The 24377-nt window shown below is 30.2% G+C and overlaps 2 protein-coding genes across 4 annotated transcripts in view; one reads left to right on the forward strand and one right to left on the reverse strand.

Moving 5' to 3' along the window:
- Positions 1-24377, reverse strand: part of tacc (transforming acidic coiled-coil protein) — a 136707-nt gene that overhangs the window by 110041 nt on the left and 2289 nt on the right. Inside the window, exon 1 of one of the 2 annotated variants that reach the window (XM_075366456.1) lies at positions 3401-3537. The exons of the other annotated variant lie outside the window; for it this stretch is intronic. Within the exon in view, the coding sequence (XP_075222571.1) occupies positions 3401-3424 (24 nt within the window). The 5' untranslated portion in view covers positions 3425-3537. Of the gene's footprint in view, positions 1-3400; positions 3538-24377 lie in introns of those variants that run through there. 2 annotated transcript variants of the gene reach the window in all.
- NANS (N-acetylneuraminic acid synthase) overlaps positions 1-24377 on the forward strand; it is an 80630-nt gene that overhangs the window by 30963 nt on the left and 25290 nt on the right. The gene's annotated exons all lie outside the window — the stretch shown is intronic.

Raw genomic sequence — 24377 nt, forward strand, 5'->3', positions numbered from 1 at the left:
AATCGATTAATCAATAGTATGCGTTATTTAACAAGTAAAATATAAAAATAGAAAAACAAAATTAAGAAAAAGAGAAAAAAATTAACAACCAAACTCATTAGCTTACCCTAATTTCGAATACAACTACCATCTGAAAACATCGTGATACAAAAATGTCTATCTACATCGCTCATTAGTTTATGTATTCACTGAAACTAAACAGTTTGAAAAAACTTATAGAAAAAGCAACCACCATACAACAAAAAATTAAACAAGAATCCATTCATACTAACATACACGAAGTAAAATAATAAAAAAGGGAGGGGATACTGTCATTAGCGTACATTTACCTTGACCATTTCCTATGTAACTATCACGTCAGATTTACCAGAATATTCCAACAACGATCTGATCGGAAACGAGCGCACCATTCACTTACAATTAAACAAAACTCAATCAAATGGAAAACAAATATATAGATTGACAAGCGAGCGGCTAATAGTGTAAATGAAAAAAAAAACACGTACCCCTATCCGAGGGAAACAAAACATAACAGCAGGGGAAAGATGTATGTACAACTATTTAACTTAAAATGTAGAGCTGATGGGGAAATTAAGTTACGTTGGTGGTGCAGGCATAGATTTGCAGATTTTTACTTTGATTCATACAAAGTTAAGCCTTAACCTAATGAATGAAATACGACTAATAATTATCTCCTTCACTAACGGAAGTTAAAAACGGAAAGAAATATACGGGCTACTTCAGCTTTACGAACCGCCGATTGTGAAACTAGTAGTCAAACTGCTTTACGCTAATAACTTTTTTTATATGAAATTTACAAGTTACTATAACGTAAACTAAATAAAATCTAAGAGAAAACCTAAAATTGGCTGAGTCCAAACAAAAGTAGGGGTACGTGGGGAAAAATCATCAAAAATTCAAAGAATTCACTAACAAATTTATGTTTTACAGCTGAATCAATTAAAAATACTAAAGAAAGTTAAAAGTTTGAAATCAATCATCGTACGAATAAATATTAATTACTAAACAAAAAAATGTTAAGCTAAACAAAACTCTACTAGCACGCATAAAAAGTATGACTAACATATTATCTTTACAATTAAATAGCAAAAGTAGAACAAAATTCAGGCAAAGAAATAAATATTTACCACTCAGACCTAAAAGGTAGGTCCAAAATAAAAGAAAATAAACCAACACTGTAAAACCGAAATAAAACATGCACAAGATTTAAAAATATTGAAATATTCGGCTCTAAACCATTAATATTTCAAAAATTTCCCATCAAGTAGTGTACAAATAGTGTAATCTGTTAACTTTATTTTTCCTTTAAAAGTTCTGTAAAGGAACGAGTGCAATGTTTTTCAGAAATGAAAATTACGTATAGTCAACTTTTTTTCCATGTTAGATAAAAGGAATCTCAGTTAAAATATCGTAATAATAAAAGAAAATAATAAACTAATACAATACCTATTAAAAATAAGCTATTATTAATACTAAAAAGCTATCATTATATTAACATTCTACAACATTAGCTCAGTCTCGAACATCAACAAAAACATTTGCAACGTTAGATTTTGTATTTCAGTTTCTCGATACAAAACAATAGCGTTGGTTACTAAAAACCATAATCAACACCAAATCGGTTGTAAGAGATCTGACATAAAATAAGAGCCGTTCTCTGAAACCGGTGTAGCCATTCTCAATAAAAACAAGCATCCTATGTCAGTCTTGCTGAAGAAAGTGAGAAGTGAGGTTTCTCGTCGCCTTCTTCAACGAACCAAACGTACTATTTATTGTACATCGACATTCCGAATTCAAAAGGCAAGAAATGTTCTGGTCTACAAATGAAAACTTCACCAGTTTACGAATTGAACTGGCTGTATCATTTCTTAAATTAAAGTAATTCTGACTGGTACCTCTTGTATCTTGGATGCTTTATATGTGATACATTTAAAAGAAAAATCCAGACAGACACTGCAAATCAACAAATCAATGTATCCTTTCTGGTGAAACAATGATTATAATTAGGTTTTGTTTAAGCGTATAAAGATTTTTACTCCTTTTAATAGATTTTCATTTAAAATGCATCGACATGATCGGTAATTGCGTATTTAACGAAAAATATTAATTATGGATAACAGTAAAAAAAAAACTAATTTATGAGAAAATACAACTAATTAAATTTGTATAGGCTGCAAAACGAAGATTTCATTGTTTATAATAATTTACTTACTAAAACCACAACAACTAATTAAATATATCTGTAAATATAACACCACAAATTATTAGAGACTATTGACAATGTTGAAGGTCACAAAATAATACGTTTCAAAATACTGTTATCATCAGTGTTCATAAGAAAAACAAGAATGGAAAATAAAAAAAAAAATAAATATAGTAAAACGTTTGCATACGTTAAACAATAAATAAATGTTTATACAACGAAAATAAATTATTTTTGAAATACAAATATAAAAGATAACTGATTTTTTAATTTTATTTTCATAAAATACTTACCTATCAATTGAAATAATATATTTATTAAAAATAATTTAAACGGCTCAACCCTAAAATATAGTATTAACAATAATAAAAAAAGTCTTACTACGGTAATAAGATCCACCTTATTAAATATGCTAACTTGTAACGGTTTAATAGTAAAACTTTGAAAATAATCTAAAAATCACTATGAACGGGAGCAACCAAACAATTCAAATTATGCTACTAATTTTGGAGCAATAAACCTATTACTGTACAAGAATGGAACCTAAAAATATATTACTAGAAATAATTAAATATTAATTTTGTATTTTTCTATGTGAAAAACACAAAAATAGGGCCACTGCCTTCCCTTTCCTCTGCTGTACCACTCACAAACGAACGTTATTCCTTTTTTTAAATTATTAATTAACGGGAAGATTAAATTAAAAAATTACACACGTCTTTCCTTTACTTAAGTTACTGAAAAAGGTTTTTAAGACCTTAGAATACGAAAGCATTACTTTTAAATATTATATAACAGAAAACAATTGTAATAGAAACAAAACCGTAACAATTAATGGTGGAAGTTCATTTTTCTTATTACGAGTGATTTTTTTCATTATTTTTTAGTTAGTTGTTTAACTAAAAAGTAACAAACAAAAAAATCTCTCACGACAACCTACCTGTCGTTAAACCAGAAGATATAGTATAAAGTAAAACCTACATCAATGTCAACAAGAAAGAAAAAATCAATGCATTGCATTCATTCACTTAAACAAATTGGCTGTAAATAACCAACCCGTTCAGTAATAAAGTATTTTGCATAGATTAATAGCGCTTACTTTATAACAACTAACAAATCAATATTTTACACGAAAAACAAAAAATTATAATTTCAAGCAAAATAATTATTGCATACCCTTCGGGAAAATGATTTCCCCATGACGAATCATACCAAATTCTAAGTACTCGGCATGAGTATAATAGTTATTAAATCCAATATCACAACACATAACCATAAAGGTAATGCAAGTTAAAAACACAGTAACGAACAGACGTTAAAGACAAGACATACATAAATACAAACTGTTACGAAGAACAGCTGAGTGAAGCGGGAGTGAACGTAGAAAGTTGCGCATGCGTACTGCAAGGTAATCGCATTTTACCCCAACGCGAGGTAGAGAACAAGACGCATCTAATATAACCGAACAGACCGACCACCACCCTGAAATACGCCCTAAAAATAAAAACGTTTTACCAAGAAAATGAAAACAAAAACAGTATGATACCGCTGATAAGAGAAGTGAATTACACAACAAAAGGATTCCGTTACATCTCAGAAGTCTAAAGACAAATGCCAAAAAAAAACTTATACACCCAGGTTAACGAATTATATTTTTCTCCGAAACTTAATATAAAAAAATACTGAAATAATCATTATTTAAAAACTTAAAAATTAAGTTTTAATCCGTTAAATACTACGCTGTAATGACTAAAAAGACACATTCAAGATCTTCAAATTTAATTTTCGCAATTTCTGGAGAACCAGTGACAACTAGGCTGATATGAATATATATCTTTATAAATAAATTATGTAAATCTTCAAATAAAGGATGAATTATGAATTTAATTTGTGTGAAAATATTTGTTTTATATAACTTATAATACCTTGAATGTATCTTTTATATTCACATAAAAACAAATATTTGCACAAAAATTAAATTTATAATTCATCTTTTATTTGAAGACATAATTTATTTATAAAGATATATATTCATATCAGCCTAGTTCTCACTGGTTCTCCAAAAATTGTGAAAATTATTTTGGAGACATGGCGAATAACGAAAATATTTATTTAAACGTTAACACAAAGAAAATTTTCCCCAGAACCATGTAAAAATCAAAAATCGATCTACATGGTGCAGTGGCAGCGTCTCTGACTTTTACCGAAAGGTAACTGTTCGAATGCAGAACGGAAATGGCACTTCTCACACGTTACAAAAATTCATTCATTCATTCATTCATTCATTCATAAACAGCTATTACATGAGCGTTAATGAATATTTGACAGAAGGAAATAAATAAACAAAACAAAACCAAGGAATTGTAAAGGTTTTCTCACTAAACATAAAGTGAATTTGGACGTACGAGTAATTTTATTTTTCATAATCCTCAAACGAAAACAGGTTATTAAATTCACACAAAAAATGCCACTTTTAAAAATAAATAAAAACTAAACCGGTTACTTAAATTAGATGAGCGCACAAATATGAATAAAAGAATGGTATAGCCCTTTCAAAAGTGGCCGATCAACGGAGGAAGCAATCAGAATTTTACTGGGCCTTTAACAAGAGGAAAAGTTTATATTAAAAACTTAAGGAATTTGATTAATTAAAGTTATTTTTCGTAAAAGAACTACCACGATCGTAATGCTGTTCTCGCAAAAATATATGACCTGTGGAAATATTTCGACGAGAAATACCATCATTACAATGTCTCCGACCAATCCTCATGCGTAGTCTTGAGATTACTTTCGTTAAAAGAATACGTTAAAAGATTACTTTTTAATTACATTCTATTCCCCGGGTCCGTCAACCACCATACTCTCCATATGATGTATTTTCTGATTACAGAAAACACAAAAATTTTAAACGGCACTCATAGATAGGATCGTGATTTGAAGCCGAGAAAATCTGAGACGGTTCTACAGCTTCTTTGATGTTTTGGGAGAAAAAAAAAACAGCAACATCTAGAAGGGGACGTAAGGATTGAACGCTAACAGTTGAATCAGCTCGAAATTTGTATACAGAAGAAAGACGTTTGATATGAATCAAATTTCAAAAGTTCAAGTAACCGCTACCTTGCGCGTTAATTAATCAGTTAAAAAGAAAAAGGTTACGAAAATATTAGTTAAGGCAATTAAGCAACAAGTAGCAAACATGTATTTCGGCTTTCCACGTATTAATAGCCTTTAAAAAATAAGTTACTGTAAATAGCTAGATTATTTTTTTTTTTATTTAATAGAAAGAAAACATGAATGCGAGAAAACAAATTAACGGATAATTCCCCACAGCATTACACAACCGCTACTACGATAAGACTGCATTTTACGAGAGACTGTACCCGCAATGCAGTCACTATATACATATATAAAAACACCAAGGAGAAAATCTATTGTATGCAACACCTCTCACCCTTTCTCCCTTTTACGATCTAAATCCGCCTTTAGGCACTTCATTATATTTACGATATATCTAATAGACAAACGTATGATTGCGCCCAAACAAAAGGAATCATCTCTAGTGCAAATTAAGTCACCGAATGAGGAAGAGTGGTTTAAAAATAGAAAATAAACTTGCGCATAAACACAGACAGCAATAATTAATGCATATTATTCACACGAAATACACATAACATTTTAATTTTTTTATTTCAAATAAGGAAGAAAGTGTGAAGTGTTCTTTCATCTTAAACGATTTTTTTTCTGATATGTTTAAATTTCAAACTTTATAATATCGAAAAAAAGGAAATAAATCGACGGACGATGGCACAACAATTTAAGGATTGGTTAACTACACTGAATAAAAAAATATTAGACAATTATATTTTGTATTTTACTTTCTTTTGTAGGTGCAAAACAATTAGGCACCCGATGGTTTATCATGATACTCCTGGCCTATTCTAAAAAGCAGTTAGAAAAGATATTCCGTTTTAAAATCCTTTCAATCTGATTTTAACACTTTGTTAGAGCTACTAAAGAAGAAATCAATAAAATTTCAGATGATAAAAAATAAATAATAAAGGAGAAAATTAAACAATTACAGTAAAACATTAAAGAAAAAAAATGCGGTGCATGGAGTGGATAAGACAAAACGAAAATATACAGAAACACGTGTAAAAAAAATATACAATTATATATATAAACCGACAATGACATGGAAAAGAAAATAAACGTATGGAATCAATATCAAAGAATAGAAAAGAAAGGAATTTATTTAATTTGGTGTTGGGCTCATTTCTACATAGAATGAATTTAGATCTGTAGCTCTGGTACGCGTTTCTCCAAATGATACAACAGATAACTTTTATTATCAATAATGTACGTAAGCTAACTGGTAAGGTAATGTAAACTACCTGTAAAAGTTTCCTAGCATATCACTAAAATAAAATATCAACAGTACATATATTGCCTAAGTTTATTTATGATACTTCAAGAATATACATACATTTATTTATATATTTTACATTGTGGACACATCACTGATCAACATCGGAAAAGAAAAAAATTCCTAAAAAAAATATATATCTATATATATTTATAATTTATACAAAATTATACAGCTTGATTTTTTTTTTTTATTAAAAAGACAAGCTTTTTACATATATTCTCTCTTTAGAAGATTATAAATTTTACTTTACAAAAAGAATCATTAATGATTACTGTCAAGAAGTTTACGAAAAACATAATTTGAAGAATTAAGAGAATTAAAATTAATTAACAGATCTAGTGTAAAACCTGCAGCTTAAATGCAATTAACGCCAGCTTACTGCGTAAACAAAATGGAAATAAGAAATCGAAAATTAATAAAAAGATCTAAATAATCTGAGCTAAATCTGGGATACAAAACAACGTAGGTCAAGGTTAAATCCTGACAAATTAAATATTCTAAAATATATTTATAACTTTAAAAATAAAAATTTATCCATTATTTACTTATTGTGAAATATACTCAAATGTATAACCAGCAAAAATCAATTATACGATAAATGTTATATGAATAAAATTAAGCACAAAATCAATGGCTCTGTTCTATTTTCAACCGGCAATAAATTAATTGCAATTCTACAAAAGACAACGCGGCTGGAACGCTACTAAAAGAAAACGGGAATTAAAGTGTTCTCCGGCTATAAATATACAAATACATATAAATACAATGTCTGCACAAAGCAGCAGATGTCAGGCGACTGAAAATAGCTCCCTTCCTTTAATGTAATGGAAGCGTACACCGTTAAATAACAAACTTTCTTTAAATTAAACAATTATATAAATAAAAATTTCTTCCGATCATTAGAACATGCGATATCAAATCATTATTCAGTTACTCGTTTCGTATGATATAAACATTCTTTTAAATACACAGTTACAAAAGTTTCAGTGATACTTAAAAAAAAATAAGTAAATAAGAGGAAATAATCAAAATAGAACACATCTTACGGTTCCAATATGTATAAATTTAACAATGAAAATTAATAATTGAATTAGATCAGCACTTAATTTAATATTTATATATATATACAATTATTAGTAGTAAGGTTGATGATTTGAGACAACCCCTAAATTTTCTCTTAAAATAATTTTCACTTCAATTTCACTTTAAAATAATTTTGACTTTAGTGTTCACATCTTTTTCTTAAAAATTAAATAATTTTAATGAACAACAGCCCATTAAAATCCTTTACTTCATCATCCAAACCGTAACATACAAATTAAATTTTAGTTAAGGATAACTATATTGACGTCTATAGTATTCCGTGCTAATAGTATTATAAATCGGTTTATAAAATTCAGTCCACCGATCAACATCCAAAACAATTCGACCACTACCGGTCCGTAAAAAATTTCTGTATTGTTTTTAATTCCGTTAACTTCAACGGTAATGTTACTGGTAAGATTAAGATTTTTTACCAAATCCATGTCTCCTTTATTACCACATAAAAGAAAATTTTTGAAATATGTGAGAACAGTTTGTGAACCTAATGCATCAACTCTACACTTTGGTTGTAATTATTATCAATATATATATATAATAATACTGTTATCAATTTTAACACCACTCATCACGATCACACTTTGCGGTCTGTAGCTGCGGTTCTTTAATTCAAGAAGCTGCAATTCTACACGATCATACTTTGCCATCTACAGCTGTGGATATCTGTTTTCAAACAGCACGATTCTGCCACTAAAGAAAAGGAGTGATGAGCTAAGGTACTAATTGTTCGAGCGAAGGAAATCGGAGAGAAAGGATGAAGATTTTTGTGGTACGACCCCTAGGTAACCTCAGATAAGTAAACGATTAGGTTGAACTTCGAAATAAACTAACAGTATTCAACAAATTAAATACTTGCACAGTATTTCTATAGAAATCTAATAACACAAGCAGAATAAAAATAAGACGAAGTAGTTAGATAAAGTAAGGGGAAATAAGAGAAAGTAGTTGGAAAATCGATAGGGACGTTAAAAAAAATATTTAATTATAATAAAGAAATGAACGAACAAAAAGTAGTCACAAATAATGTTTCAACTACTATAGAAAAATCAATAAAATATTTATTTCTAATGGATTTAAAATTAGTTATGGATGCTGTAATTAATAGACTTTTTACAGAAAAATATGGGGCATCTTGTTAAAGAGATAGCTGATATAAATTATACTGATCAATTTTCCAAGTAGCAAGATATGGGGTTAAGGCTAAAAAAAACCTTTAAATTTTCTGTAAAAGAGAGTTTATAAAATTAAAACAAATTTTAAGGGAAACTGGATGCTGTTTTCGACAGACACAGAGGCAAATTTACAATAATTACATACAAAGTGCAACTTGTAGACGTTAAATTAGAACTACTTTTAAAAGATTTACCTGGAATTTTAAGTAAAATTAGAAGAGACAATTGTTTTTTTTTTTTTTGGATTCAGACGATATAGTTTGTAACATTGTTGTAGAAGAATCTGTAAATAGTTTGAAATTGAAATAAAAAGTAGAAAATAAAAAAAATATGTAAAATAAATTATATAATGGTTCTAGCAGATTTTTTTTTTTAAGTTGTTAGCAATTTAACGGAATACACTTTTATGGTAAATCTTATTAGTATTATTTGTAAAAGAACAGTTTTTTGTTGATAATTTAACGTTAACTTGTAGTAAACAGTGCTGAAATTTCTTGTTATAAATTCTGTTAGTTTATTTTTGTAAAAGGCTTGTTATAAAAATTTAAAAAGAAACAAACTTACAGTTCGTTTAGATATATGCCACGAGAATTTATGTACACAGCCCACCGGGTTGGTCTAGTGGTTAACGCGTCTTCCTAAATCAGCTGATTTGGAAGTCGAGAGTTACAGCGTCAAGTCCTAGTAAAGCCAGTTATTTTTACGCGGATTTGAATACTAGTCGTGAATACCGGTGTTCTTTGGTGGTTGGGTAATTAACCACACATCTCAGGAATGGTCGAACTGAGAATGTACAAGACTACACTTCATTTACACTCATACCTATCATCCTCTGAAGAATTATCTAAACTGTAGTTACCGGAGGCTAAACAGGAAAAAGAAAGAAAGAATTTATGTACACAGTTCAGAACTTGTAGAGAAGGTTGTAGGTAAGAAGAAAAGGTTGCACCTTTCCGTGATTATTTATACAATAAGTGTAAAGACAATTATTTTTAACACGTAATTGACGGATTAATTAGACGACCGAGATAAACATGGGTGTATTTAAATACACCAAATTTGAAATTTATAATAAAAATAATTAAAAACAGTTTGATATTAGGCCTACATGAGTAATCTTGTATAATAATGCACTATTTAAAATCTATTTTCAGTGGTTATCTATTTGTATTTTCCGTTTATAATATATTTTTATAGGAATTAATGTTAGATTTCAGAACCTTTCCCGTTTAGATCACGTCATTCACAAAGTTGTAAATAGGCCTTATGAGCAAAATTCTTGCAAACTCTTGACCTAAACATACACTGTGCAGTTGTTTAGCACCAAGTTTTTTATTTAAATCTGTTTTTCCAATGTTGTTTGGAAAATAAGTCCTGTCAAAATACGAGGGTTACTTTTTTCAAGGTCCGATCGGTCGCGAAATAAAAACCCGCGTAAAAATCGGATGAACCTTTGCGCATATGTGTTGCGCAGCGTCTCTAGTATGGCCTTCAATCACGCCGCGTCACTTCGTTTAGTTCTGAACATGTAAACATGTCTACAACAATAGCATCTCCCGCCAAGTGTGAAGTGCGTGCGGTAATTCGATTTCTTCAGGCTGAGGGGTGTAACGCAGCTGAAATTCATCGATGAATAAGGTATGTGTACGGTGAAACTTCAATGGCTGACAGCAAAGTGCGACAATGGTGCAGGACGTACTTTAAAGCAGGACGTACAGATGTTCATGATGCAGGCGGTCAGGGAAAGAAGCGAGTGTCAACCGATGATCTCGTTGAGCGAGTGGATGAGGCAATTCGAGAAAATCGTCGGTTCACAATTTCTGTATTGAGCGATTAGTTTCTTGAAATCTCAAGGTCAGCTCTCTACACCATTGTGAGTGAGAGACTTCAGTACCACAAACTGTGTGCGAGATGGGTTCCCAAGATGATATCCGACCATCACAAAACAATAAGAATGGACGCCTCCCTCCCTAACGTTTCTCCAGCGCTACCAAAATGAAGAAGATTTTTTGAACAAAATTTTCACAGGGGACGAGACATGTGTTCATTTCGAAACAATCCAAACAGTGTATGATTCTCATTCTCCCAGTAAACCAAAGAAGTTCAAGCGAACCTTCTCCAACTTTCTGTTGAAGGCTACTGTGTTCTGAGACCGGAATGGAGTTCTCTTGGTGGAATTCATGGAACGTGGCACGACCATCACTGCAGTCTCATCCTGCGTGACTCTTCAACGTCTACGAAGGGCAATTCAGAATAAGCGGAGAGGATGTTGTCATCAGGCATTGTCTTTCTCCATGACAATGCTCGGCCGTACACTGCAGCGATCCTGCAGCGTTTTCGTTGGGATGTGTTTGATCACCCACCATACAGCCCGGACTTTGCTCCATCCCATTTTCATCTCTTTGCTCACATGAAACGCTGGCTAGGAGAACAACATTTTGGCACAGACATCGAGCTGCAGACCAGCGTAGAAACATGGCTGAAAACAAAGGCGGCTCCGTTCTATGACGAGGGTATTGGAAAGTTGGTACCAAGCTACGACAAATGTCTAAATCGGAGTGGCGACTATGTAGAGAAATAGCGTAACTATGCCAGTACTTGTTACAAATAAAAAATTTTTATTTTCACTGTGGTTTTAATTTCGTGACCGATCGGATCTCGAAAAAAAATAACCTCGTACAAAACCGTACTGAATATGTAATACCTCGAGGAATCATTTCTACTAGGAAATTATTATACTCATAAATAACAGACTGACAAATAATCACGGAAAGGTGCAACCTTTTCTTCTTACCTACAACCTTCTCTACAAGTTCTGAACTGTGTACATAAATTCTTTCTTTCTTTTTCCTGTTTAGCCTCCGGTAACTACAGTTTAGATAATTCTTCAGAGGATGATAGGTATGAGTGTAAATGAAGTGTAGTCTTGTACATTCTCAGTTCGACCATTCCTGAGATGTGTGGTTAATTACCCAACCACCAAAGAACACCGGTATTCACGACTAGTATTCAAATCCGTGTAAAAATAACTGGCTTTACTAGGACTTGACGCTGTAACTCTCGACTTCCAAATCAGCTGATTTAGGAAGACGCGTTAACCACTAGACCAACCCGGTGGGCTGTGTACATAAATTCTCGTGGCATATATCTAAACGAACTGTAAGTTTGTTTCTTTTTAAATTTTTATAACAAGCCTTTTACAAAAATAAATTAACAGAATTTATAACAAGAAATTTCAGCACTGTTTACTACAAGTTAACGTTAAATTATAAACAAAAAACTGTTTAAACTATTATACTGCTTACTAAATATTCTACAATGGTATACTATAAACTCTTATTGCAAGGAATCAGTAATTTATAAACAAAACTTTTGTTTACAAGCGTATAATATATATCAAATCATCTGTAATTTTATTTTATACTACAAGGGTTTACATTAATAAATAAGGAAGTCTTTTACAAATAATACTAATAAGATTTACCATAAAAGTGTATTCCGTTAAATTGCTAACAACTTAAAAAAAAAATCTGCTAGAACCATTATATAATTTATTTTACATATTTTTTTTATTTTCTACTTTTTATTTCAATTTCAAACTATTTACAGATTCTTCTACAACAATGTTACAAACTATATCGTCTGAGAACACAAGAAACACAGATTTTCAAACGCCAATAAAAGTGGAAGATCTACCTTCAACAGTACAGAAAACGAAATGGACGCTAAGATAAATGATTTAGTTTTATAGGATAAAATATAAATATAGCATAACTATAAAGTAGTTTATAGCAAAATGATCCAGAAATAGTGTACAACACATTTTCTAAAATAATCTGCAATAAATTTGTAAAGAACAATAAAGCAGTCTTTAGAATTCATAAAGAAAAAAACCGTGGTTAATAATAGGTGTAATTTACTTCCACAAAATTTAAAAATACGTTACTTCCATCAAAGAATAGCTTACGTAAATTTTACAAATTTAAAATCAGACATAAAGTAATTATTTATTGAAAATTTTAAGAATAATAACAAAAGGCAATGGAACCTGTTAAATAATTTTTATAAACAGATAAGGATCGTGTTAAATAATCTTTTATAACAGATATGGATAAAACTTTTACAGGCAACATACATTCTTTAAAATCTCATTTTGCAAATATAGGCGTGAAATTATCTAATTAAATTCCACATAAAAATAAATAAAACCAAAAATTAACATTATATAACTAGAAGGGATAACAGAGTAAGTAATTTCAAACAAAATGTAACTATTAAAAACAGATTAAGCTTGTGGTCCACGTAATATGCCCGCTCGTTTGTTAAAATTCTACAACTTTTATTATAAATCATTGGCATACATTTTTAACTTATGTGTAGAAAAGGTAGTATCCTAAAGAATTTTTAAAAAAGGCTACATTTGTACCAATTTACAAAAATAAAGGCAATAAATGTGATACAAGCAATTACGGAGCCATATTTCCCTATAATTAATAACATTTTTGAAAAATGCCTATACGATCAATTTTCTTTCGTAACAAAATACGACATTTTCTCAAATCTCAATTTGGTTTTAGAAGAAAATCAAGTACAGAAGATGTTACCTCTAAATTAATTTAAAAATCGATACTAATACGCTTGTAGTCTTTTTAGATCTCCAAAAATCAATTGATACTGTCAATTTCTCTGTATTAATGGTTAACTAGGAATGAAAGGTGTTAGAAGAATTGCTTGGAATTTTTTTTCTCGAGTTTTACGGACATCAACTGTTATGGCCATCAGCACGATGAAAATTTGTAGCGTATGAAAAACTACTTTCTCTTGTTTCCCCTTAAATTATATTCTAACTTCTACTTATTACTTCGTCTTAGTTTTATTCTGTTTGTGTCATTACATTTCTGTGGAAATACTGTGCAAGTATTTAAGCAGTTGAAAACTGGAAGTTCATTTAAAGGTCAAGCTAATTTTTTACTTATCAAGGTTACCTTGGGGTTGTTCCTCAAAACTCTCTTCTTCCTTTCTCTCCTAATCCCTTCACCCGAACAATTAGTACCATAGCTGACTCCTCTACTTTGGTGGCAGAGTCATACAGTTAAAATATAGATCCACAGCTATAGACCGTAAAGTGTGATCGCTAAGAGTGGTAGCTCTGCCAAAAAGTAGTCGAGTTGGTCCATTTGGGTACTGTCACAAACTTCTCAACTATCCTTTTCCAAACATTTTCTTTTATATACTAAAAGCTGACATGGATTTGGTTAGAATATTAAATTTACCGATAACTTTACCGTCGGAGTTCGCGGAATTAAAAACAATACAGAAATTGTTTTAAGGGCCGGTAGTGGTCGAATGGATGTTCATCGGTGAACTGAATTTTTCAACTCACATACTATAAACACAGAATATTATTGATGTTAATGTAGTAATGCCCAACTAAAATTGAATTTGTATGTTACGGTTTCGGTGATTGAGTAAAGGATTTTAATGGACTGTGGTTCATAAAAATTACTTAATTGATAAGAAAAAGATGCGAATACAAAAGTCAAAATTATTTTAAAATGAAATTGAGGTGGAAATCTTTTTTAAGTGAATTCAAATTCAAAAATATTTTAAGAGAAAGTTTAGGTGGTTTCATCATCCTTACTACTATTATATGAATATTATTCCACAGATAATAAAAAGAAGCGTTCAGCATTTTCCTAGAAGAATTACGGAAAACGATTGATACGTAAAATTAAACATACATACATAAAAGTAATTAGTAATTATAGGAAATAAAAATGATGTAATGATGTTTAGATAATAAATAAATTAAACAATTTTGAAGATGTTAATTAACAATACGTATTTAAAAACCCGTTAAATGAAACTTCATAAACTTGAGGTGAATCTAATTATTTAAAAACTCATCAACATAATATCTATTATTTCTGAAAAAGAAGTCTTTACACTTAAAACAGATTAGTCGAAAAATCTTCGAATCGTTAGAAAATCTATTAACAACAAATAAACGAAAAGATAATGTCTTTTCAAAGGTCGAAATATTATTCTATTATAACAAGAAAATTTCCCCTGCTGAAGCGAGATACAAATACAGCAACATTGTTTCACTACAGAAAGAGTACATTACACTGTTACGTTACAATATCTGTCTCAGTCCTTCTTAAGACTAAGACACATGTAAAGCACCTGAGGTTCAAGAGGCACCAGTCATACTTGCTTTCTCTGAGCGTAATGTTTTTCACAATAGACAGTATCGGTGAACAAAACGAAGATGTTACTTGGGACATGAATAAACAACAGTAATATACTGTAGATACAAATTTATCGAATAAGACAACGTTCAAAGCGGAATTAGACACGCCTCAAGGCGAAACCATATGTCTGATCTCGTAAAAAATAAAATCGATTTGCTCCTCCCGCAAAAATTTCTCATTTAACATACCACCTAAAACTTTTACACGACGGGCAAAAAAATACTATCATTATCCAGGAGCATAACAACGATGTTTATATGAGAAGCACAATGCAACGTATTTTATCCATAAATGAAAATTTATATATAAGTAGTTACAATTAATTCATACCGCAACCGCTTTTATTTAATCCTAGTAATCCTAATTCTAAACGTACAATGAAAAACTGTCCATTTTTTGTTTTAATTGATTAAAACTTTTCATAATATGAGTTGGAAAGGAAAAGTAATAAGGCAAAACCTCATCGAAGTGAAAACATGCTTAAAAGAAATAATTTTTCTACAAACCACGTCCACAAATTATTACTGGAAAAGGGGATTTAAAAAAATTCTTTCAAAGCGCTTATTACTACTGATATTTCCAAATAAATACCAAATTTTTTCAAATCATTAACAACAAAATTTTTGCGGAACCGTAAAAAGAATAACGTTCACGTAAAATTTACATTCTGCCACACCATAAATCTGTCAATAAAATTTTAATTAAATAGGCTTATATAGTTCTAAACTTACTTCTTGCATCAAAAATTTCATCTTATAAACATTATCATGATAAAAGGGGAAGAAATTAATAGGATAAAAGTTGCTATATGTGGTCAACATTACGGTAAGAATAAACATAATATAAGGTCATTGACATCATCGTGACACTCAAAACTTACAGTCTACGGCATAACCTCTTATACTATACAAGGACTTGAATTGAGTCAGCTAGCTGACTAGTACAAAGCGCGCGCGATCATGTTCTCGCGCGCGCGCACGCACACGAATACTAGTAACACAAGGTCTGTCACGTTTCCTGCCAATTATTAATTCAATTTGTCATAAAAACATTAACAAATAAAGAGAATATTAACAAAAATGGCATGTAGAAAGTTGACAATGCAAATTATAAAACTACATCCATAAAAAATTACATTATTTATTTATTATTTTATTCCTTCCTTACATCCAAAAAATATCCTTAAAATATTTTAACTGATAGGAATGAATAAAAGATGACTGGCGGGAACCTTTAAATTCTAGAAAATGTTTCTCAAGGAAATATCAATTTAAAAAAAAAATTCCTGTATGAGGGACTGAAGTACAGCTCCATTTTTAAATAGCAAAATTTTATTGACAGTTACTCAAGTACCATTTACTACAACTTTTACCCTCCCAAGTAATCTCCTTTTACCCTCCTCTCATAATCATTCCAACATAATTTAAATCCCATCAGGAATGAAGTCTTAACTTATATTTCTATTGTATACTATAATTTATACATATATTTACAAGCACACACAAATGCAGTTTTTTAAATTAAAAATTATCAATAATTTATGAAAATAAATCAAACAAAATAATGTAAATTTAATTAATATAAAAATGTAAAATCATTCCTATCGTAAGAAATCATTTCCTGCTTAACCTTCACTAAATAATAAGAATGTTAACAAAAAAGGAAAAAAATCAATATAAAGAATGAGCTGCACTAAATCGTTACTGAAATTTACTAAAGAGAAACATTCCAGAACTGTATATTAATAAGAATAAATAAAAATATGAATACAAGACTCAAATAAATGAATATTTACAAAAAAGGAAATAAAATTAAGAAGAAAAAAGTAAATCCAATACTTTTAAAATACCACAAAAAGCTACACCTCACTTTTTACAGCCCATTTCAAAAGTAAGAATTAAACAAAAAATATCTAACAAAGTAACTCACACACAGAAAAATAACAAAGGATATAAAAAATGTTCAAAAACGTAACTGTACGATTCACATTAAATTTGTTAATTTTTTAAAAAAAGTTTTAAGAAAGTTAAGTACTGTAACTGTGCGATAAAAACCCTACAATAATTCTAGACTGGAGAAAAACATTAGTAAAGCACCATTAAAGGGAGGAAAATCACTTTGGTGATACCTTTACAACAAATATAATTAATTCACAATTTTTTAAAATATATTAAGGCAAAGTAATGACTAAATAATTGTAACTTTACAATTTTTTTCTTTCTTTTTTTCTGTTTACCCTTCGGGAATTACCGTTCAGGTATTACTTCAGAGGATGATATGTATGAGTGTAAATGAAGTGTAGTCTTGTACAGTCTCAGTTCAAACATTCCTGAGATGTGTGGTTAATTGCAACCCAACCACCAAAGAACACCACTATCCACGATCTAGTATTCAAATGCATATAAAAGTAACTAACTACCCTTTACTCTAGGACTTGAACGCTGGAACTCTCGACTTCCAGATCAGCTGATTTGGGAAGATGCATTCACCACTAGAACAACCTGGTGGGTTACACCAGGCCTTTTTAAAATGCATCGTGATAACACAAAACTGATAAAATAAATATTATGTTACAACTAGATGTCACAACACCATATACCATTAAATAAATTCTCTGGAATCCCACTGCAACACATGCTATAGTAGCATCTTGTAGTTAATTTTTCTATTAAAGAATAAGATCATAAATAACCACTATCTGACAATGGAAAATATAACTAAAGTGTACAGAAGAGTAAATTCAGGAAAACGAACAACTACCTTTTTACAAAGACCTTGGACTTCTATACAAAAATGTAACTGAATGATAAAACAAGGTATAATTCTTTCTGTTCAAATTTTCACAAGAAATATAAGTACAAAATGATTCTCAAAAATAATTATAGAATTTTAAACAAGAATGTTATAAATGAAAATTCTCCAAAATATAAAGCTATATAAGTTTATCTGTGGTAATAAACTACAAAATAAAATATACACAACTTAATCACTCATGAACTCAGTAATTCTACGTTACATTAAAACAATAACACTTCTTATATGCCACATACTATGGCATCTTGGAATAGTTGCTTTAATATTGGAAGGGCAGGTAGAAGGGAAAAATTGTGTAGGCAGGCCACGTCTGGAATATGTAAAACAAATTGTAGAATGTAAGGGGTATACCGAAATGAAACGACTAGCACTAGAAAGGGAATCTTGAGAGAACTCCATCAAACCAGTCAAATGACTGAAGACAAAGAAAATTACAGTTATCCCTCCATTCAAAGACAACTGCAGGAAAACCAACCAACACAGAAATTTTGTAGAATGCAAATACTATTGTACATCACACGCATAAAACAGATTACACATTAAAACTTTTATATTTAAAAGATTCTAAGGTAAAAAAATTCATTCTTTAAATGCTGAGGGGTGGTATCTACTGATAGAATTTAACCTGTACACTGTTACACATCACAAACTGCATAATTATTTGCAATACATTTTGAAATAGCTGAAGATGTAATATTAGTCACAACAAACTGCTAATATAATGATCATACTAGTCAACATTACAATAATCATTAATGTAATAATGGTAAGATGAGGGTAATTATTTACGATTAGAGACTTGCCTCCAATTTAGATGAAATTTGCTATATTACTTATTTAAGACTTAAGTTATTCGTTACAATGGAATTTTTTTGTTGGAAATGCCTTTCAACACAGTTTCATCTCTTATTAGTTACACAGTACTCTCACCAAATTTTTTTCAATTCAACATTATACAAGTATAATAGACATTATTTGTAGACTAAATAATTAGTTATTACATTAATTATGGACTCAGCCTAGCAATCAGACAATTTAATATTTAAAGTTAATTAGATATTAGTAATACATTAGATAATAGCAAATTAGGTGTTGTATTAGTTAATTAGAGGTTAGCGACTGAAGCAAGCATTAGGTTATGTTGATATCATATAAAGTTCAGTAAACAGAATTGTTAGTTACTTAACCTAACCTTAGCCGAGTTAAATTTCACTTAAATAAAGTTACTTACTCTATAAATAATGTGTATTGCAGTTATTTTAACCTAACTTGATTTAGTCTTGAATGAATCTACGCTTGTTCTTAAATTATTTAGTCCAAAAATACTGGATTTTACACTTGTGCAGGGTTGAATTATAAAATTTTTGCTGAAGGTACTGAGTAATTTATGAGAGGTGTAATTCAGGTGAAAGGAGTTTCCAATGAATAACTTAGGTCCTAAATAAGGTATATTGTAAAATTCTTATTAACGGTGAATCCATAATTGTAAATAATTACCCAATCAACTTGAATTTTTTTCATACCTTAAATATACTTTAGTAGATAAGCTTAGGATAAGGAAAACAAGAGTTTTAAATGTCGAAAAGCTGGAGTCAACAGCAGGTGACCTTTCTTTTTCCTGTTTAGCCTTCGGTAATTAACGTTCAGATAATACTTCAAAGAATGAATGAGGATGATATGTATGAGTGTAGTCTTGTACAGTCTCAATTCAACCATTCCTGAGATGTGTGGTTAATTGAAACCCAACCACCAAAGAACACCGGTATCCACGATCTAGTATTCAAATCCATGTAAAAATAACTGACTTTACTAGGGACAGCAGGTGACCTGCACAAGGTCTAAGTCCACACCACATTATCAGTACTCAAGTCAGTAATCAGTTTTATCAAGACCTGTTCAGGTGAATATCAGTTCTGTGAAGGGAGGTTTAAGATAAGACTTTTGTGGAGACATCATCTTGTAGGGCACTTGGTTGAATTATGTTTAAACAGAATATAGTCACTATAAAGAAAGACTACTCCACATGTTCTGTGTTAGTCATGTGCACAACAGGTAATCACCATATGAAGAGCACAATCAGTCATCTTTAACAACTGACTCTGACTACGACTTTTAAGATTAGTTTATGGTTTATTCCTTTTCCCAAAACTAATCTTAACCATAACATCTCTCCAGAGAACAAATTAGAATCTCAACAAGTTGCCATAACTCACAAACTTGATTGCTAATTGACTGGACTGATAATGCGGAGCAAACCTTGATGTTGCATTGCAACTCGCTATTGAAACCTGCTATCCAACATTTAGATCTTGCTTCTTCCTGATTCTAAGGATATCTACTATGATAAATTAAAAGTAAAAAAAAACTAAAAGTGATCAAATAATTGCTCAGTATTACTGGAAGTGTAATAAACTCACAGGGAGATGGCAGTCACTCAAAGATCAAGATTACATCTGAAGTGACAGCATTTCATAAGCTAATAAATATTAACCAACCAGTAAGCCCTTCAATTCACTAAATCAATATAATTTCAATTTACAACAGAATGGCAGTTCCACGACAAATTTTCATTTGTGGTATATTATAAAGGTACTGTTATTTTTTCATACTGGAAAGAATATAATCTATAATAGATAAATTAAACTCTTGAACATTAATACCAGCAAATAAAGTGGAATCTTGGTTTTAAGTTAATGGCTTCAGTGATAAACACAAGAATTAAAATTTGTGACACTTGGAATGATTACAATTGCTAATTATTTTAAATTCCTGAATTCTGAAAGGAAAATTAAGGATAATCAGATTAATTTTTAAATTAATATAATAAGAAAATTTGTATAGTACAATTGAGTAACATAATACGTCAAAAGTGAATGCGGAAACTAAAACCAAATAAGCAATCAATGCTTATAAATATATTTAAAAGGACACTTAGAATTAATTAGGCTACTAAAATTTGAAAAATAAAAACTTTCAAACAGAAAAGTGGGAGTGGCTTGTAACAGCAACAAAATGCCTTTTGTCACCACCCTATAAAAATATCACTTAAAGAGGGAATCCACATCTCAATACAGAGGATGTAGAGATTAGTACAAGTTAGGAATACAATGATTTATGAGAAAAATCACATTTAAAAACATCATTAACATATACTTCACTGAAATTTAAAAACATCGATAAAAAAGCGCTGAATAAGATTTCATGTAAGGTTAGGTTTACGGGAATCCTAAGCACGAATAGGTTTAATAGTTTGCAGAATTTCCTATTATGTTATGACATCATCAATTCGTATAATCCATCCCCAACAATGGTAAAAAAAAACAAAATAAAAACTACGTAAATATACCAAAAAAAACTACTAGAAAAGGAGATTTTTCCATTAAGAATACACGAAAAGAATTACGTTAACATTCAACGTTAAAATACAGCTAGTTACACATTTAAAAACATAGGAAATTCCTATATAAAATTTATAACTAATAAGTGCCATTAAATTAAAAATTACTAATATTTACTTACAAAAGTCCGTTAACAAAAAATGATCACTTTCGAGATATGAAAATAAAAAAAGGTTTTTGCACTAATTCACGAAAAAACAGGTGTTCCACAATTAACAAATTAAACAAAACCCCGAAAACCTCCGTTCAGTTGAATAAAACGAATTGCGAAACTCACAAATCACACGAATAAACAAAATATTTCATGTCAAACAATAAACTGAACAGACGAATTAAACTTTTCGTGTTGTATAACCATTGCACTGATCACGTGACATTGATTCCAGTATGACTGGATTCTTAGATTAAATGAACAGCTGTTATCGATTTCAAAACGTTTATCAATAAAAACAAACCCTAATTAATGGAAAACTTAAATGAAAATATTATTTAAGTACGAATTATATTAAAACATCACAAATTAAAAATCAAAAGACGACATAAAATTTAGTAAAAGGAGTAAATAAGGCAGGGCAGAAATTTAATGATGAAATCGTGTTGCCGCAACTACCAAGAACAAAAACTGACCTCCAGTGACAAACCTAATACGTCGTGGGGGGGAGGGGGTAACCTACAGATCAATACAATAGCAACGCGGGAAGATCTGATACGATCTTTTGTTTTAAAAATAGACAAAAATCATGTGGTACATCACTAGTAAATATTTTGCCTTTAATAGCGGTAATTCATTTTGCATTGCATGGTATTATACGTTATATATATATATATATATACTTTTTTTTTTGACTTCAGTCATTTGACTGGTTTGATGCAGCTCTCCAAGATTCCCTATCTAGTGCTAGTCGTTTCATTTCGGTATGCCCCCTACATCTTACATCTCTAACAATTTGTTTTACATATTCCAAACGTTGCCTACCTACACAATTTTTTCCTTCTACCTGTCCCTCCAATATTAAAGCGAATATTCGAGGATGCCTTAATATGTGGCCTATTAGTTTGTCTCTTCTTTTAGCTATATTTTTCCAAATGCTTCTTTCTTCATCTATTTGCTGCAACACCTCTTCATTCATCACTTTATCCACCCATTTGATTTTTAACAATCTCCTATAGCACCACATTTCAAAAGCTTCTAATCTTTTCTTCTCAGATACTTCGATCTTCCAAGTTTCACTTCCATATAAAGCGACACTCCAAACATATACTTTCAAAAATCTTTTCCTGACATTTAAATTAATTTTTGATGTAAACAAATTATATTTCTGACTGAAGGCTCGTTTTGCCTGTGCTATTCGGCATTTTATATCGCTCCTGCTTCGTCAATCTTTAGTAATTCTACTTCCCAAATAACAAAATTCTTCTACCTCCATAATCTTTTCTCCTCCTATTTTCACATTCAGTGGTCCATCTTTGTTATTTCTACTATATATATTATTATATTATATATATATATAAATATAATAAAATAAAAAATAAACCAATTATATGAACAAATGTATATATATATAGCTAAAAAATTGTTCGCTTATGCAGAATAATCAATCTCTTTGAGGGATTTTATTTTATTAAAAAATCCTTTGAGTTAATTTTACTTTTAAGTTTATTAATATTATTCAAAGATTTACTTTTAGAAAAAAAAAATTATGTAAATCAATGCTGTTATAAATGTAATAATAAAAAATGTTTAAAAAAATTTCACTAAAAACTTAAAACTCGCTTACTTATAAATTAAAAAACTTTTAACCTATCACTTTAAAACTCACTAAAACTTATAACTTATTATTAAACTTAAAATGTATAAGGATATCATGAAACTGGTAAAAAAACAACTGGTATCAGTTTTAAATTTAAACCGATATTTCAATTATGAAAAAAGAAAATTATATGAAAAAAGGGTTATGTTACTACTGCTCTGAAAGCACTGAAATTCTCTTCTTATGCTACTGTTCAACCACACAGATGGTGTGATCATTTTACTCTAAATTATAATTTTTCTATATCATATTCTATGCACAAAATTGCATAATTCGAAGTATCTATCAGTAAATATCAATTGATAGAAGCATTGGTTTTTTTTTAACCTCTGGGTCCACCACTTAGGTATTGCTTCAGAGGATGAGATGAATGATTTTTAGCGTGTGTGAAAATGCCATGTCTGACTGGGATTCAAACCCGGGACCTCCGGATGAAAAGCCGAGATGCTACCACTCGCGCCACAGAGACTGGCAGGGAAGCACTGGCTTATGAAGAAATATCTTATCCCTATCATTTATTAAAGATACCTTCAAGGCAGGCGATAAGATAAAGTCATCTTTTAACAAAAAAACAAACACATCTTCAGTTATGAAGAGGTGTTTGTTGTTTTGTTATCTTAATTATTGAGAATTTGAAACCAAAGTTGTTGATAGATTGATAATATAAGTTACAAATAAACCTGACTACTTTGTAAGCAGTATTACATTTTGAAATATTCATATATTCCCAAGAAAATGTTTTACCAGTGCATTTGCTGTCACAACAAATAACATTAGTATTAAAATCTTATTCTTTATCGTGCCAAAAAATAGATAAATTTCCACCATAAATTACTCAAAATATTCATCAGCTACTTGGGCCCAATAAAGAACTGTTTGTTATGGGAACCTAATGCTTAAAGTACATATGTACTTATTCATGATAAAGCTCTAAACAAGGAAATTAAAAATACCATCACTGAGGAAAAGATCCTAATTTAAAAAGAAAAAAGCCATTAATTTACACGTGATTTGATATAACCCTCTGGTTTGATTTCATGTAGATCATACTATACCTTGTAACATCCACAATTTTTATAATTACATAATGCAATAATGCAAGCACCAATAAATATACTACAAAACACAAGCACAAACTTGTCTAAAAACAAAAGTATAAAGCTGTTTTATTTATCTG

This window comes from Lycorma delicatula, chromosome 5 (genome assembly GCF_047948215.1).
Source record: "Lycorma delicatula isolate Av1 chromosome 5, ASM4794821v1, whole genome shotgun sequence".
Classification (NCBI taxonomy): domain Eukaryota; kingdom Metazoa; phylum Arthropoda; class Insecta; order Hemiptera; family Fulgoridae; genus Lycorma; species Lycorma delicatula.